This window comes from Chaetomium strumarium (genome assembly GCF_033439665.1).
Source record: "Chaetomium strumarium strain CBS 333.67 chromosome Unknown B0T15scaffold_3, whole genome shotgun sequence".
Classification (NCBI taxonomy): Eukaryota; Fungi; Ascomycota; class Sordariomycetes; order Sordariales; family Chaetomiaceae; genus Chaetomium; species Chaetomium strumarium.
Genome location: NW_026944431.1, coordinates 1,565,028 through 1,579,073, shown reverse-complemented (window position 1 = coordinate 1,579,073; position 14,046 = coordinate 1,565,028). Strand labels below are relative to the sequence as shown.

The window sequence follows — 14,046 nt, the reverse complement described above, 5'->3', positions numbered from 1 at the left end:
AACGACTTACCTTGGCGCCATTCGTTCTTCAACGGCTTACAGCTGGGGTAAGCGAGTACGCAGTAGTAGCGATCAACATGCATATTATAGGCCGGCTCGTAATTGGGAAGGGAGTTCGGTTTTGGCTGCTCACCTCACGTTAGCTAGGTAGACACGCAGACCGGGAATAATTGTGACAATGTTCGATTAGTTCCCTATTACGCCAACAGTGAGCCCATAGCTATACCAGTTGCGAGCTTATACATACAGAAGGCACCCCAGCGGAACCGCTGGTGACCCGGATTGGAATCTGCGCGCAACTCATCGGCCCGCCCATCATCAAAAAGAAGATTGCGGAGGCTTGATCCAAAACCGTAAGTGAGCGTGGCAGGGCAACCAATCTGACCTTGATCCCGCCCTTCTCATGCCGGAAGTCCGCGCTTCTCGCTTTCGGTGAAGAAAATAACCATGCGCCAGAGCTTCTTGACCATGTCTTCGGCATCCTCATCAAGTGCCTCGCTCAACGTCTCCACCAGCTCGGCCGGCTTCTGGTGCTTGCGCAGGTGCTCCTCCACCACGTCCACCAGGAACTGTTCCTGCACGCCCAGGTATTCGACCACCTTCTTCTCCACGAACGGCCGCAGCTTCTCCCGGATGACCGACTCCTCCAGGTAGTCCCACTTGACATCCCACGCCCACAGGCCTTCCCGGTCAACCGGGATCTCGTGAGCGAGCGCGCGCACAGCGTTTTGGATGTCCTCCTCGGACATGGCTTTGGTGTCCGTGATGGGCTCGAACTTGATGGGCACAAGCTGTCGCTTGGTGGTCTGGTCCTGCTCCTCGTCGTCCAGCAGCCCTTCGACCTCGGCCACAGTCCGTCGTGCCGCGTGAGAGCGTTGAGCTGCCTTCTGAGCTGCTGCACCAAACGAGATGGTAACCTTCTGCGGAGCCGCTGGGGCCGCCGGCCGCCTCTCCATCTCCTCGGCCTGCCGCTCCAGGAACGAGTCAGCCATGTCTCTGGCATGCTCCATCTCCGCCTCAGCCCGGCGGAGTTCGTCCTCCTCGGCCCGCCGATCCATCTCGTCTCGGGCGGCCTCTGCGGCCCGGAACGCTGTCCGCTCCCGGATCCACTGCCCGTGGTCACGGTAGTAGAGGTGGCCCTTGCGTGATGCCTCGCGGTCGTCGTCCCAGTTCTTGTCCCTCTCAAGCTGCTCCTCCCTCCTCCGCGCGAAGCCCTCCGTTTCCGCCTTCTCGCGTTCGCGTTCTCTATCCAGGGCAGCCGTGCGCTGCCGCTCGCGGTTGACCCACTTGCGCTCGGCCTCCAAGTACAACTTCTCGTCTTCCGCCCTTTGTTTCGCTAGCTCCCTCTCGTGCAGCTCCTCGTCGTCTGCATCCGTATCATCTTCATCGCGGAATTGATGGCCATTTGTGACGCCTCCATTGACGAATTCGACACCGCGGTTTTGGCCCCTCGGCCCTGAAGGGGCATTCGGAACACCGCGAGGCCCCAGAGGAACCATGTTAGAGTTGCTCGGAGGCGGGGAGTCCAGCCGTGACTTGCGGGGTGCTCCGTTCCGCTGGCGTTCCATCTCTTCAAACTCTTCCTCCTTCCTCAGGCGCTCAAGATCTCTCCGGTTGCTCCGCTCCCGGAAAGCCGCGATCTCTGCCGCCACGGTCGCCCGCATCTCGGCTGGAATGTCTGCCAACTCATCCTCGGCGGCCAGGGGGATGTTGATGACCTCAACGTTGTCGCCCAGACCATTCGCTCCCATAGTGGTGTCACCATCGGTATCCCGACCGCCAGGGAGACGCGGGTAGAATAGGTTGCGAACAAGCTGCTTCAGCGCCAACCTCGCTTCGGCCAGTCTCGCCTCGACCGCCGGGTCATCGCCTCTGCTTTCCTTCCATGACTCTATGTACTTTTCTGTGCTCTGGTCGACCACAACCTTCAACGTTTCCTTTTCGATGCCTTCGAACTTGTCGTCCTCGTCTGCGGGCGGACTTTCGGTAGGCGGCTGCTTTTTCACGGGCACCTCGACGTCTTTGAGTAACTCGACTGCAGCAACTAGCGATTCGGGGTCTTCGTACTGTGCGAACCCAAACAAAGCCCCTTTGTGCTCTGACAGATGTGACTGTCCCGAATCCCACCGCCGTAGCCTGCCAACTGTGTTGAGCAGCTTCTGGATGCCCTCTTCACCGCCGACTCCCTCGGGGATCTTGTGAACGAATATTGTCCGTAGTCGCTCCTCTGTCGTAGGCGGCACTAGTGACTGCATATTCTCCCTCATCTGGGAGCGAGAGTGCTCTACGCTACGGTCTGAGCCTAGCCCGGGTCGGCCGGAGGCGGGAGTGTGTGAGTCTTTCCGATCGACTGTCAGAGATGAGCCGGGCTTCGCAGCGCCCATGGTGGCGCCGAGGCGGATCACAGGGGCGTTGAAGTTGATGTTGGGAAGATTCGGCGGCGGTTGGAAGGACGGAGGAAGGCCGCTTGGTCGATTAGCTTGCGTGGCACTACTGGGCGGCTGGACACCGGGAGGTGGTGCCATTCCAGGGGCAGAAGACATGCCTGGAGGAGGACCTAAACACAGACTTCTTAGGGTCGGAGCGCAGGGCGCGAGAGCAGGAAGCCCAGGCGAAAACATACCTAGGCCCGGCGGCGGTGCCATCCCCGGAGCATGCGATGCGACCCCGGGGTACAGTGGGTAACTCGGAGGAGCTCCGTATGGGGGAACTAGATACGAGCATATTAGATCAACAGGGCCGTAATGCGCGACGGGGAAACGCAGGGCTGGACTGACCTCCATAAGGATTGTACGCCATGATGGCGAGCGGGTATGTGACGACGCGACAACTAGGTCCTTCCGATAAGACTCCGGGGATCGACGACGGAGGTCAGTCTATGGTCTGATTGTATCACTGTTGAATTGGTTGAATTGGGCTCTAGCTTGGATCCCGAAGATGATGGTCGAACAGTCGCGATCGCGACGAGGAAAAGTTCACCAAAGATTGTATTGGAGAGCCTGCGACGCACGGTCCGCCTTGCCATTGCGACTTGCGAAAGCGAGCGCTAGCCCAGTTAAGCCTCGGAGGACCGCGGCGCTTATCGGCACGTGACTAGGTAGGCTCAGAGTTCAAAGTTGCATTACCCTACGTTCTGCTTCATATCGGTCGACCTGGGTCGAGACCTGCATAGTTCGAATGGTACGGAGTAGTTAAGCAGGAATCTCGTAGTCCATGATGAGTGGAGGTATCGTACTTGGGCCATGTCCAGAGAATTGACTTTTGCTTTCGCCAAGTAGGTACCTATCGACGAGGAAAAAGACTTGGGGATGGGCGTGACGGGGCAAGCCGGAGGCGGGCCAGCAAACCAATGATTTGGCCGGGGAATTCTCGGACGCCAAGCCAGGTGCCCTTGCCTTTCAATCAAGCGCAGTAAAGCGCGACTTCAGAAATTCAAGAACCGAAGAAACCTCGTTTAAAGAAGTTCGCGGGGAATCAAGGGGAAGGTGGGCACATCCATGAACGGTTAGGTATGTCATAACCTTGTTTGCTCTGTTCATCCGCTTTCGATACAATTGCTGACCTCAATCACTTTCTGCCACAGCATCATGGAGTTCCGCCAAGTCGTCCACTCCGTCTGCCGCTCGGCAGCGGGAGCATCGAGGCCGTCTCTCGCCAGCCCACGGCTGCCCCAGGGCATTCTTGTCCAGCACCGCCAGTTCACCGCAAATAACAAGCAGCGGCTAGAAGCGCTGGCAATGGCCCCGCCACAGTCGCAAGACCCGCTGCCTATACGACACACGCCGAGCAGCGCCTCGCGCCATCGTTCCCTCCCTCCACGACCGGCCCCGATCCGCAAGAGCAATTTCTACATGGACCCAGTGACCGCAAAGAAGGCACGATCGCCCTGGGCGACCCAGGCGGCAGCCAACCAAACCCAAACCGACAACGCGCAGACGCAACCTCAAAGCCAAGCCACCACGCTCACAGGCACAGCGCCATCCTCGACGCTGAGCATCGAAGACGTGTTCAGCATTCCCGGGCAGATCCAAGCCGACATGGAAGCCGCCACCGCAGGCACCGCCGGCAACAGCCTGACCAACTGGGACGAAGACATCTTCCTCAAGAATCACCACTACACGACCGAGCCCGAGCTGCGGCTGCGGCCGTCGACGGGCCGCACCATCAACATCAACAAGGGCAGCGTGGACCTGGCGCGCGGCTTCCGGCTGCTGCAGAAGGCGGTCAACCAGAACGGCATCAAGCGGGACCTGATCATGCAGCGGGCGCACGAGCGCCCCGCGCTGAAGCGCAAGCGGCAGAAGCGGGAGCGGTGGCAGCAGCGGTTCCAGTCCTCGTTCCGCGCCACCATGAACAGGGTGTTTGAGTTGAAGGCGCAGGGGTGGTAGATTGTTGGCTGGGGGCATAGTCTAGTCCTGTGAATATAGAGCGGTTTGCGGGATAGAGGTGGGACGGGTGGACACGGCAGACGTGTAAAATATCATGCGCGGTCCTGGGATATGGTTCGCATGGTAATTGTATCTATACTCGTATGTGGAACAAAAATTGCATAGGTTCTGTCTTGCGCATTACCACGGGCATTCATCATTCCGCCGTTATTTGCCTTCTCCGTGTCTTCCCTACCGAGGCATTACGTTTCATTATCCATATGATAGGCTCATTTCTTCATTCCCCCCAAAGCTCCCTGACCGGCGTTCCCACCGGACTACTCTTAAGTTTCGGCCGACTCATAAAAACAGCTTCATAGTCATCTTGAGCCTCTCCGCTCATCAGCTTCTCGGCCAGGAGCAACGTGCTGTTCCCCTCCTCTTCGTCCACAGTAGGGAAGTAGCTACTCCTGCCCGTCCCCGGCGTCGTCGGTGGTGGCAGTTTGGATTTTCTCAGCGATCTGCGCCTCTCCAGCTGCGCCTTCTGTCGTGCCGCCTCATAGCCGGCCATGCTTCGCCTTGTGCGGGAGGCAAGGTCCTCGTACCCTTCTCCACCATCGGTGCCGTCTTGTGCTGCTTCCGGTGGTTCGGCAATGATTGGGACAGTGACGGACGAGCGCTTGAGGGGCAGAGGGTCGGCCTCTGGCTCTTCGTCCATCCCGTCCTCGTCAGCAGGGACACGGAGATTGGCGTGGGATGTGCGACGCGCCATGGAGAGGCGGGTGCGTTCGGCCAGCGAGAGGGCGCGCCGTGGTTTCTTGACGGGGGACGGCGACGCGGCACTGACGGAGGCGAGAATCTGGTCCGCTAATTCCTGCGTTGGAGACGGTGGGGGTTCGGGAGAGGAGGGAGGTTCAAGAGAGGCAGCTGCCAGTCGAGGGGGAGATCGAGCTTTCGGAGATGAAGGTGGTGAATTCGGTTTAGGTGCCCGGTCTCTTATGAGCGAAGGTTGTGCGGGCCGCATGGCAGCAGAAGTAGAATGAGATTGGATCGTCGCGGATCTCCGGGGCCGCGAAGGGCTGACCGATTCATCTTCCCAGGCTCCGTGTTCGTCGTCAAAGGTCTTGGCCTTTCGCAGCACTGGCTCAAACGCTGGCTCTTCCGAGACACGAATCGTCTGGCGGCGCGATGGGGATGGGCGTAGCAGTGGCGGCGCATCTTCAAGTTCGCTGATATCGGAGATCTCTTCCGACTCAGCCTCGGCACCCTCCGCCGTTCGCGACGCGAATCCCTCTGTTTGCCGCGGCCTTCGGAAGAATGAAGGGATGCGTGAGGCAGCCTGGCCGTTGCCGGCAAGATCCGACTTGAGACCGTCGATGAGCGACTGGTAGTGACTGTCTAGCAGGTTATGCTGGGCTCGCGGCAGCTTCCTGCGATCCATTCGGCCGAGATGAAGATTTTCGTGGGCCCTGAACCCAAGGTCGATGCCCTTCCGCGTATGCTGCGTCTGCGGTTCCTGGGTTGCCGGTGCAGATCCAAACTTTCCAAACATTCTCTGGCGGAAGCCCTGCCACTTCTCTAACCTCTCCTGCTGACCTCGGACTCGGCTGTCCAACTGTTCCAAGAGCCCCACAGAGGTATCTTCGAGCTCGGCGAGCCGGCCAGACTGCACCCGCCTCCAGACTCTGTCAAAAGGGGCTGAGAGGATTCCATCTTTGCGTGATTTGCTGTCGCCATAAAGCAACGCCTCCATCCAGCGCTCGTTCCCGGTCCAGTTATTCCGCACTGCGCGCGAGACCGTACTCTTCTGGTTGTCAGAGATCACATTTGCCCGCTTGCTTTGTTTAGCTGCCTCTGCCAGCTCCCGTCTCCGAGCGAGTATCTTTTCTTTCGCATCCAACACGCCAGAGAAGCTGCTGAACCGCGTCCGCGCCGCATTCTTCCCGTCTAGCACACGCCGCAACGACACCCTGTGAGCCAGAACCAGCGCTGCCAGTTCCGACCGCTCGGCAGAATATCCTCGATTCTCGAGAGCCAGCGCCTGGGCCAGGGCAGGATATCCCCCTCCATTTAACCGCTGTTCCGCCACCAGCTTCTTCAGCACAGCGGACGAGAAAACGGCCAGCACCTCCTCCAGCCTCTCCCCCTTGCACTCGTCGAGCATCGTCTTCCGCACAACTGCATCGCGACCGAGGACGCCACTCTTCTTCGCCTGTTCCAGCGCCCGGAGGAGCGCAGCGCGCAGGTTCAGCGACTGGACCTGATCGAGCGGCGGGAAGAAAGGTTTCAGCTTATTGCGGGCTTCGTCTGGATCCCACAGCACGAACAGGTGATACAAGGCCCACTCGACGGACTGTATGCGCTTCTTCTGACCCTGCGCCGCATCCTTGGTGCTGAAGGTGAGCGCGTTGATGTCTGGCCAGTCGGGACGCAAGTCGAGATCGAGCAGGCGCAGGTTGGTCAAGAAAAGGGAGATGTTGGATGGGGCGGTCGGAGAAGCAGTGGTCGTGGAGGATATCACGCCTGGTGTACCTCCGCGTGAGGAGTTCTGGACCGGCGGCTTCCCGGCATTTGCTGGGTCCCGTGTTGATCTTGCGCGGCTGAGCGACGAGGTTCCGTTAAGGTGCGCCATCTGAACATCGTCGAGTCCGAGTTGACGGACGGTAAGTTGCGATGAAGTTATAGCAATGGTTGAGTTCTGACGACTTTGCCGTCGACAAAAGCACTGCCCGATCGGAATTGGCTACACAGGTATGCACCAACTGTAGGCGGTCAAGAGCGAGCTCAACTCTATGCACACGTGCAGCTGCAGTCTGCGACGTCGCTCAAGCTCCGGCTTCTCAGCCTTGCAGCTGTCGGACATAAACAATGCGACCGGACACGTAGTACCGTAGGTGGGGCAAGCCCAGTCAAAAGGGTTAGGGTTATACTCTTCGCTGGAATTGGTTGTGGAGTTGCACTTTCGACCTCCGAACTTCCAAGCTCTAAGATCAAGCCTTACTAAGTAGTAAGTACATAGGTAGGTACCTGGTAGGCACCTTTGCTCCGGAGACTTGAAAAACCGAGTTCTACTACCAGGCTGCGAGACACTCATTGTGTCAGAGAACCATCGTCCGCTGCGGAACGAATCATGCCTCCTGATTCCTAAGCTACGACTCGGGACTTGAAGTTGTAGAGCAGAATGTACGGAATACCGTAGGTGAGGTAGCTATAAGCCGGCATCTACCGTCGACATGGGGGCACAAGCCCAGTCAACCGCTGGTTAGGTAGAGATTGTGCAACCTACGCCTCGCGTATGAGGTAACATATTTAATCACGGTCTGAGCCGTCCGCATCAACTGAAATTTGAGGAAACATACATGACGCTGTCCTGAGCTTGGGCCATATCGCTCTTGCGGTGAATAGTTATTAGGGGTTGTGTATAAGTCGCTCTTCTGTGGCATCCGTCTTGTCTGCTGCAGATTGGCTCGCCGCAAACCTGCTAATTTGTGGGGCACATCTCCTTGGCTGTTCTTGGGATATATTTCGGTTGCTCCGCCAATTCTTGGCTATGATACTGTCAACGTAGATACTGGAAAGTCGCCCTTCTTGTCCATGGCTCTTCAACGAGTTTTTGCCGGTCGATGAATGTTGCTACTGTGCCGCCATCGTTGCCAACAACCAACACAAAAAAGCAATAGCAAGATCCGGGGCATAAAACGCCTTTTGCACCACCAGGTCAAGCCACGGCATTACTGGCCCTTGGCAATCCATTTCCATGGAAGGGATGGCATTCTCTTGGTATTCTCTTGGCAGATGTAACTGCACTGCTGAGTCGTGGTTTCTGAGACTTCCAAGACCTCTTGGAAAGCGGCTATGCACCAACCCCCTTTCTCGCCGTTCCCGATCGGCGGGGCGGGCGTGTTTTAAGTGTTGGCTCTCCTGAAGTTGGCATCTGACTGTTTCTTGCTCTGTCCAACTTCCCGAGACACGCGAACAGACGTCGCTTCTTCTTTCGGTCGCTCGCTCATCCAGACCGTTCTTACTCTTCTCCTACAAAGCCATTTCGCTCGTTTGATGGCTGTTTGCATCTCTGGCTACTGCTTGTTCTAATTTTCCCGTCTTGTGGTTTTGCTATCACGCATTCTTGAGTTCTGCATCCCTAGCCCCACGACTGAATAAACACACACGACATCCGACAATGAAGTCTGCAGTGCTGGTTTCGGCTTTGACGGCCGCAGTCACCGTCCACGGCGGTCCGACAGCGACCTTGCCGGTCAAGCCGCGTCAAGTCGAACTTGAGCCCATCACGGCCACTGGCAATGCCTTTTTCAAGGGCAAGCAGCGGTTCTACGTCCGCGGTATCGATTACCAGCCCGGCGGCGCCAGCGCTAACATCGACCCCCTGGCCGACACCGAGGTCTGCATGCCGGATATTGAGAAGTTCAAGAAGCTGGGCATCAACACCATCCGCGTCTACTCGACCGACAACTCGGTGGACCACGACGAGTGCATGAACGCTCTCGCCGAGGCCGGCATCTACGTCGTGCTCGACGCCAACAACCCCAAGTACTCGATCAACCGCGAAGACCCGCACGGGTCATATAATACGCCCTATCTGCAGAGCGTGTTCGCCACGATCGATGCCTTCGCCAAGTACCCCAACACCATGGCCTTCTTCTCGGGCAACGAGGTCATCCACGACCTTGCTAACACCACCCTCGCTGCACCGTACGTGAAGGCGACGGACCGGGACATGCGTGCCTACATCAAGGCCCGGGGCTACCGCAAGATCCTGGTGGGCTACTCTGCTGCCGATGTCAGCACCAACCGGCGACAGACTGCCGACTACTTCAACTGCGGCTCGGACGACGAGCGCAGCGACTTCTTTGCTTTCGTGAGTCCTCTCTGGTGGAAAATTGAGGGTTTATGAAAGCCTAGCCACCTAACCTCACGCACAGAATGACTACTCGTGGTGCAGCAGCGACTTCATCACGGCTGGCTGGGACAAGAAGGTGCAGAACTTCACCGGCTACGGCCTTCCCATCTTCCTGTCCGAGTACGGCTGCAACCACAACACGCGCGACTTCGGCGAGGTGGAGTCGCTCATGCACTCCAACATGACGGGCGTCTACTCGGGCGGCCTCATGTACGAGTACACCATGGAGGCCAACAAGTTCGGCATCGTCGAGATCGAGGGTGGCCAGGAGAACGGCGGCAAGGACCAGACAGGCAAGCGGAAGGAGCTCCCCGAGTTTGCTGCCTACCAGAGCGCTCTGAAGAAGTTCCCCGCCCCGAGCGGCGACGGCGGCTTCACCTCGTCCACCAAGGCCGCTGCGTGCCCCACCCAGGATGAGAACTGGAGTGTCAGCTCGACGGCCCTTCCGGCCATCCCCGAGGGTGCCAAGAAGGTAAATCCTCTCCCTCTCCGTTCTTTCCACTTTCTAGTTTCGTATGGCATGACGATGGCTGACTCCCTGGCGCACAGTTCTTCGAGGAAGGCGCCGGCAAGGGCCCCGGCCTGAACGGCCCCGGCTCGCAGTGGGCCGTTGATCAGGCCTCGACGAGCGAGGGCCCATCCGCCGGCAGCAGCACCTCTGGTGGCAGCGGCAGCAGCGGCTCATCCAACCCGAGCAGCGCCGCCGTGCGGGCCACCGTTCCAGCCATGTCCAAGGCTCCCATCGTCGTCTCCGGCCTTGTTGTCCTCTTCACCCTCGTCGGTGCCGTTGCTTTGTAGAACTAGTAATCCACCGCGGTGGTGTTGGATTGGTTTTGATGGGTGTGGTGTGGTTATTTAATACATAGTTACTCGTAGATCATCATCTGCGTTCCTGGGGTATTATTGGCGCTTGAAAATTCTTTTCAACTTGCTCTTGTTGGGCCTTCCTGAAGAGGCCTGCGCTTATCACCCTTCAATGATGTATATTTTATGAACGCCTGACGCTTTTGCCTCTACGTACATCACTTATTCAGCTCTCCTCTTCCGATTCACTCACGTCACTCACATAACTATCCACCGCACGCTGCCGCTTATTATCCCCCCTCCGCCCCCCAGCGCGTCTCCCATTCCCTCATACACGCAAGCCACCATTCGCGTAGCTGCACTCTCCTCTCCTCTCTCGCCCCGTCTGCGCACCGCTCATTCCGTCCCCTCTCGTCCACCTCCTGCCAAACCATGCCTCTCTGCACCTTGCTTTTGCTCTCTGGATCGTCGAGTCCATGACCACTTGAATCCCCCGTTATTAGCATTTCCGACATCGACCTCATGCACCGGAAACACGGGACGTCAAACCTTCTCTCGGCCGACGGTGTTGCCGTCAAGCAACCGGTAGAGCGGGACGCGTCACTCGTGCTGCTGCAGGGCTGGAAAGGGGTGCTGGGTGAGGTGGTGTCGTGGATGTGGCATTGGTGGATTAAGTGAACCTTGTATCTCCTCCCTCTTCCATTTCCGGAATATAATGCTGCTTTCTTCGTCAACCCAGCACATACGACCATACCTGGTAGAAAATACGGGATCCCGTCCGCTCTCCCTTAGTCAAGCTACCAAGGGCCGAACCAGTACTCAGGTGGGTGACCACTGGGGAATCCTCGGTGTTGTATGTTTTTGCCTATTTTTTGCTTTGACCATTTTGCTTCCAGTGTACAGAAACGGCGCCTTGACCGAATTGTGTGCTGCTGCGGCTGGGTTTGTTAGCGTGTAGTTGCACATCTCGAATGGGAGTCGTCCCGTGTTGGGTTAGCGTAATGCACTCTGATGTGGTTGTTAAGTTTCAAGGGGAAGAAGGGGTTGAGCTCTGTGTTCTATAGGGGTAGCTGGATGAAGTGATGCTTGAAAGGGCGGGTAGTTGGGTGGAACATGGTGGTGGTTGATTTGGACAAAGACATTGTTACTGATTGTTACAGCCGCTGTGGAATAGGGGTTTCCCCTCTTCGACACAAAGCGCTTGTCCTAAAGCTGCTATGATGAAAGTAAGGCAATTGAAGAGCCCACTCGTTCTTCTTCCCTCTAAATCACGACTAACCCTCCGGCGGAGTTGGGTAGGCTACTTCGAAAAGTACCGTCTTTAGCTCCATCAACACCGGGGCCTCCAGTCTTCCCTTGACAGCATCCATGAATCTTCCTCTGACCCGCCTGCGAGTTAGAAGCTCGACCCGTTCCCCTTCATCGAAAAGCGCCATCTCCTTTCCAACCCTGTGCTGTAGACCCGCTCTCAAGACCTCAAGCTGCGCCTGACGAGCCAGGCTCTGCACCTCAGGGATGCCTTATGCGGATGTTAGTTCGGGTAGTGCGCTCTAAAAAGGGGTATGTATAGCTTACCGCAATCTCTGATGTATCCTGTAGTGACACGGTAATGCGGTGTCAGTGGAGGACCATCTAAGGCATCTATCAAGGGGTTGATGGGGACCGTACCTGGGGTATAGAAGAGGATCGTCCAAGTTGCGTTGAAGACCTTCTTCGGTCCCACCGTTTGCAAGGCATCCGTCGCGAGAGGATGCCATAGATTGAGCCACGGCCGGGTCCGCATGTCGATGCTGTTCATGCCGGCGATGTAAATGAGCCTTGCCAGGCGGTCCGGCATGACGAGCTGGTGAGCTACGTGCCGGAATTGAGAGTCAGTGTTAGTAACCAATCGAGTTTTTGCCCGAGTACTCCCCTTCTCGATGGCTTGAACCTACCTCTCACCACAGCGTCTTCCGGCCCAGAAAACCCCTCACCGTCGTCCATCGGCATGCTGTAGTGGATCTTGAGAACATTGACGCGGACGAGTCTGATGTACTGCCATATTCTTCGTGGTGGGAGCCGGAGATACGCATCAAGGAGCAGCTCACGGTTGCGGTGCCGGATTGCCTCGTCGACCTTTCCGCTTGACCAAGCGTCGATTTTGACTCGAAGCGTCCACATCCGCTGAGCTTGTGTCAAGTCCTCCATGAACGTCACTATCGAACCCCCTGAATGGACTGTCAGAGCCAAAGCGGCCTTTTCTGAGATATTTGACCCACAACTCACCGAGTAGTGAATAGAGCTCAGCAACGGGAATGTTGGGTTCAGGCTCCGGGGATTCCTCCCCCGCCATCTCTTCAAAAAAGGATCTCCCGTCTCCATCGAACATTCGGTTGAGTTTGCGCTTCTGTGCGAGCTTTCTCGCGCGGAAATCCTCGTAGTCGATGGTTGGAACGCCTTCCAGGTCCATCCAGACTGTTTCCTTGTCGGATCCAAGGGCGCGCGACACGCTTTCCAGCTTCTTCAGGGTCGCCCCACGGCCGTCGACATCCCCAGGGACAATGTTCTTTCCGATGGTGCACGGGGCTGTGAGGTACCATTCCAGCGTCCTCGCAAAGCTCTCTTGCGACTCGAATACCACGCTGGTGCAAGGACTGGCATTGTCGAGCAGAATGCCATTGATGGTGTGCACGTGTTTGGAGCCGATGGGAAAGAACCTGAAGCAGAATTTGTGGTCCTTCCGGCGCACGCCATCTTCGCCGCCGATCAGACGTATCCGACCATCAACGACCTCCGTGTAGTTGTTTTCCGCCTTCTCAATGGGCAAGTCGGCTAACAATGAGCTGACCTCGTAGTCGTAGACCATGCCGATGGTGAGGAACCGCTGAAACGCCCGGTGCTCCTTGACCCCGGGGTCTGCATCCTCCAGAGGGTTGGGCAACACGGTGCTTCGGAGAACGATCATGAGCTTGGGGGATATTGGGGCAAATTCGTGGAGGGGTGTGTAGGCAGAGGCACCCAGCTCGCCAGAGTTTGCGTCCTTGACGAGGTGATTAGGCCCTTCAAAAACGTTGTAGCTGTTGTCGGTGAGGATGAACTCGTCCTTGGCCTCGGAAGGGGTGCAGATGGCCATGTAGGAGAAGGCCTCGTAGCAGAAGAACCACATAGCATCGTCGGGATACATGCGCTTGGGAAGGTCCATGGGCCACCTTCCTTCGGGGTCCATGTCCAGCTCGATGATGGTCTTGATGTTGTGGAACCAAACATCCACGGGCCGCTTGAAGCCGTGCTTGGCCATGTACTCGCGCAGCAGCTCTCTGTCATTCTCGCTGTAGTCCTCGGGGTTTTGATGGAAGAAGCGGCGGCGGAAGCCGTCGCCACGGTACTTGAGCAGGAAAAGAAACTTGCGGAGTAGGTTTCGCTCGGTGCGCGTGAGCCACAAGCCAGGTTCCTTCTGCTCGAATGCCTTGGTGATCTTCCGGAATATCTCGCTAGCACGCATCTCCAGCTGGGAGAGCAGCTTCTCGACATGCTGTTGTTGGTCCGCCGGCTTGCTGGTGTCCTGGTACATGTTCATCTGGCCCAGAATGCGCTTGACAGGCTTCTCGCAGATCGTCGGCGGGTCCGCGAGAAGGTCGAGGTTGCGGACGACGGGATCCTTGGGGAACATGCCCTTCTCGTACTTGCGCTTCCCGGTTCCCCGCCGCCTTCTGGAGCCTTCGCCATCGGGCTTGTACGGGTGAGAGAAGTTGTTCAGCAGAAATTGAGGAACGAAATGTTGGTACTGAGGATTGGAGGTCGCCGCCATTCTTGGTCCGTCGACCGTGTTGATGATGGAATGTGTTCAAGCTCGACGAGGACGCAAAAATGGCAAAGAGGAAGACTTGGCTCATGAGAAACACTGGCAGCTTTATGAGTTATGCCAGAGGTATGTACTTGTTCAAAAGCCATCTCCCGAAACCCGGCCGAATAAGAAAC

At 57.3% G+C, this 14,046-nt stretch overlaps 5 protein-coding genes across 5 annotated transcripts; 2 read left to right on the top strand and 3 right to left on the bottom strand.

Moving 5' to 3' along the window:
* Positions 1-114: 114 nt before the first annotated feature.
* B0T15DRAFT_552800 (uncharacterized protein) lies at positions 115-2,799 on the bottom strand (the record flags this gene model as incomplete). The annotated part of the gene is made up of 3 exons (XM_062870306.1): positions 115-2,557; positions 2,624-2,710; positions 2,778-2,799. The coding sequence occupies 3 exons, from the start codon at positions 2,797-2,799 to the stop codon at positions 402-404; spliced, it is 2,265 nt and encodes a 754-aa protein (XP_062722545.1). The 3' UTR covers positions 115-401.
* A 470-nt stretch (positions 2,800-3,269) lies between these two features.
* B0T15DRAFT_152126 (uncharacterized protein) lies at positions 3,270-4,527 on the top strand. Its single transcript, XM_062862009.1, has 2 exons — positions 3,270-3,509; positions 3,584-4,527. The coding sequence occupies exon 2, from the start codon at positions 3,588-3,590 to the stop codon at positions 4,386-4,388; it is 801 nt and encodes a 266-aa protein (XP_062722544.1). The 5' UTR covers positions 3,270-3,509; positions 3,584-3,587; the 3' UTR covers positions 4,389-4,527.
* Positions 4,528-4,553: 26 nt separating this feature from the next.
* B0T15DRAFT_528192 (HAUS augmin-like complex subunit 6 N-terminus-domain-containing protein) lies at positions 4,554-7,203 on the bottom strand. The gene has a single exon (XM_062869023.1). The coding sequence runs from the start codon at positions 6,997-6,999 to the stop codon at positions 4,666-4,668; it is 2,334 nt and encodes a 777-aa protein (XP_062722543.1). The 5' UTR covers positions 7,000-7,203; the 3' UTR covers positions 4,554-4,665.
* A 1,155-nt stretch (positions 7,204-8,358) lies between these two features.
* B0T15DRAFT_152052 (glycoside hydrolase family 72 protein) lies at positions 8,359-10,231 on the top strand. Its single transcript, XM_062862008.1, has 3 exons — positions 8,359-9,243; positions 9,308-9,757; positions 9,835-10,231. The coding sequence occupies exons 1-3, from the start codon at positions 8,548-8,550 to the stop codon at positions 10,081-10,083; spliced, it is 1,395 nt and encodes a 464-aa protein (XP_062722542.1). The 5' UTR covers positions 8,359-8,547; the 3' UTR covers positions 10,084-10,231.
* A 1,132-nt stretch (positions 10,232-11,363) lies between these two features.
* Positions 11,364-13,876, bottom strand: B0T15DRAFT_394748 (uncharacterized protein; the record flags this gene model as incomplete). Its single annotated transcript, XM_062864748.1, has 3 exons — positions 11,364-11,608; positions 12,024-12,296; positions 12,355-13,876. 3 exons carry the CDS (start codon positions 13,874-13,876, stop codon positions 11,364-11,366), a joined length of 2,040 nt encoding a protein of 679 aa, XP_062722541.1.
* Between the last annotated feature and the right edge of the window lie 170 nt (positions 13,877-14,046).

What these genes read in the sequence shown, in the direction of transcription:
- B0T15DRAFT_152126 (XM_062862009.1), top strand. Translation starts at nt 3,588, where the DNA reads ATGGAGTTCCGCCAAGTCGTCCACTCCGTCTGCCGCTCGGCAGCGGGA.
- B0T15DRAFT_528192 (XM_062869023.1), bottom strand. Translation starts at nt 6,999, where the DNA reads ATGGCGCACCTTAACGGAACCTCGTCGCTCAGCCGCGCAAGATCAACA.
- B0T15DRAFT_152052 (XM_062862008.1), top strand. Translation starts at nt 8,548, where the DNA reads ATGAAGTCTGCAGTGCTGGTTTCGGCTTTGACGGCCGCAGTCACCGTC. An exon ending in GCAGCGACTTCTTTGCTTTC is followed by an intron (nt 9,244 to 9,307) that starts GTGAGTCCTCTC and finishes CCTCACGCACAG; the next exon opens with AATGACTACTCGTGGTGCAG. An exon ending in TCCCCGAGGGTGCCAAGAAG is followed by an intron (nt 9,758 to 9,834) that starts GTAAATCCTCTC and finishes CCTGGCGCACAG; the next exon opens with TTCTTCGAGGAAGGCGCCGG.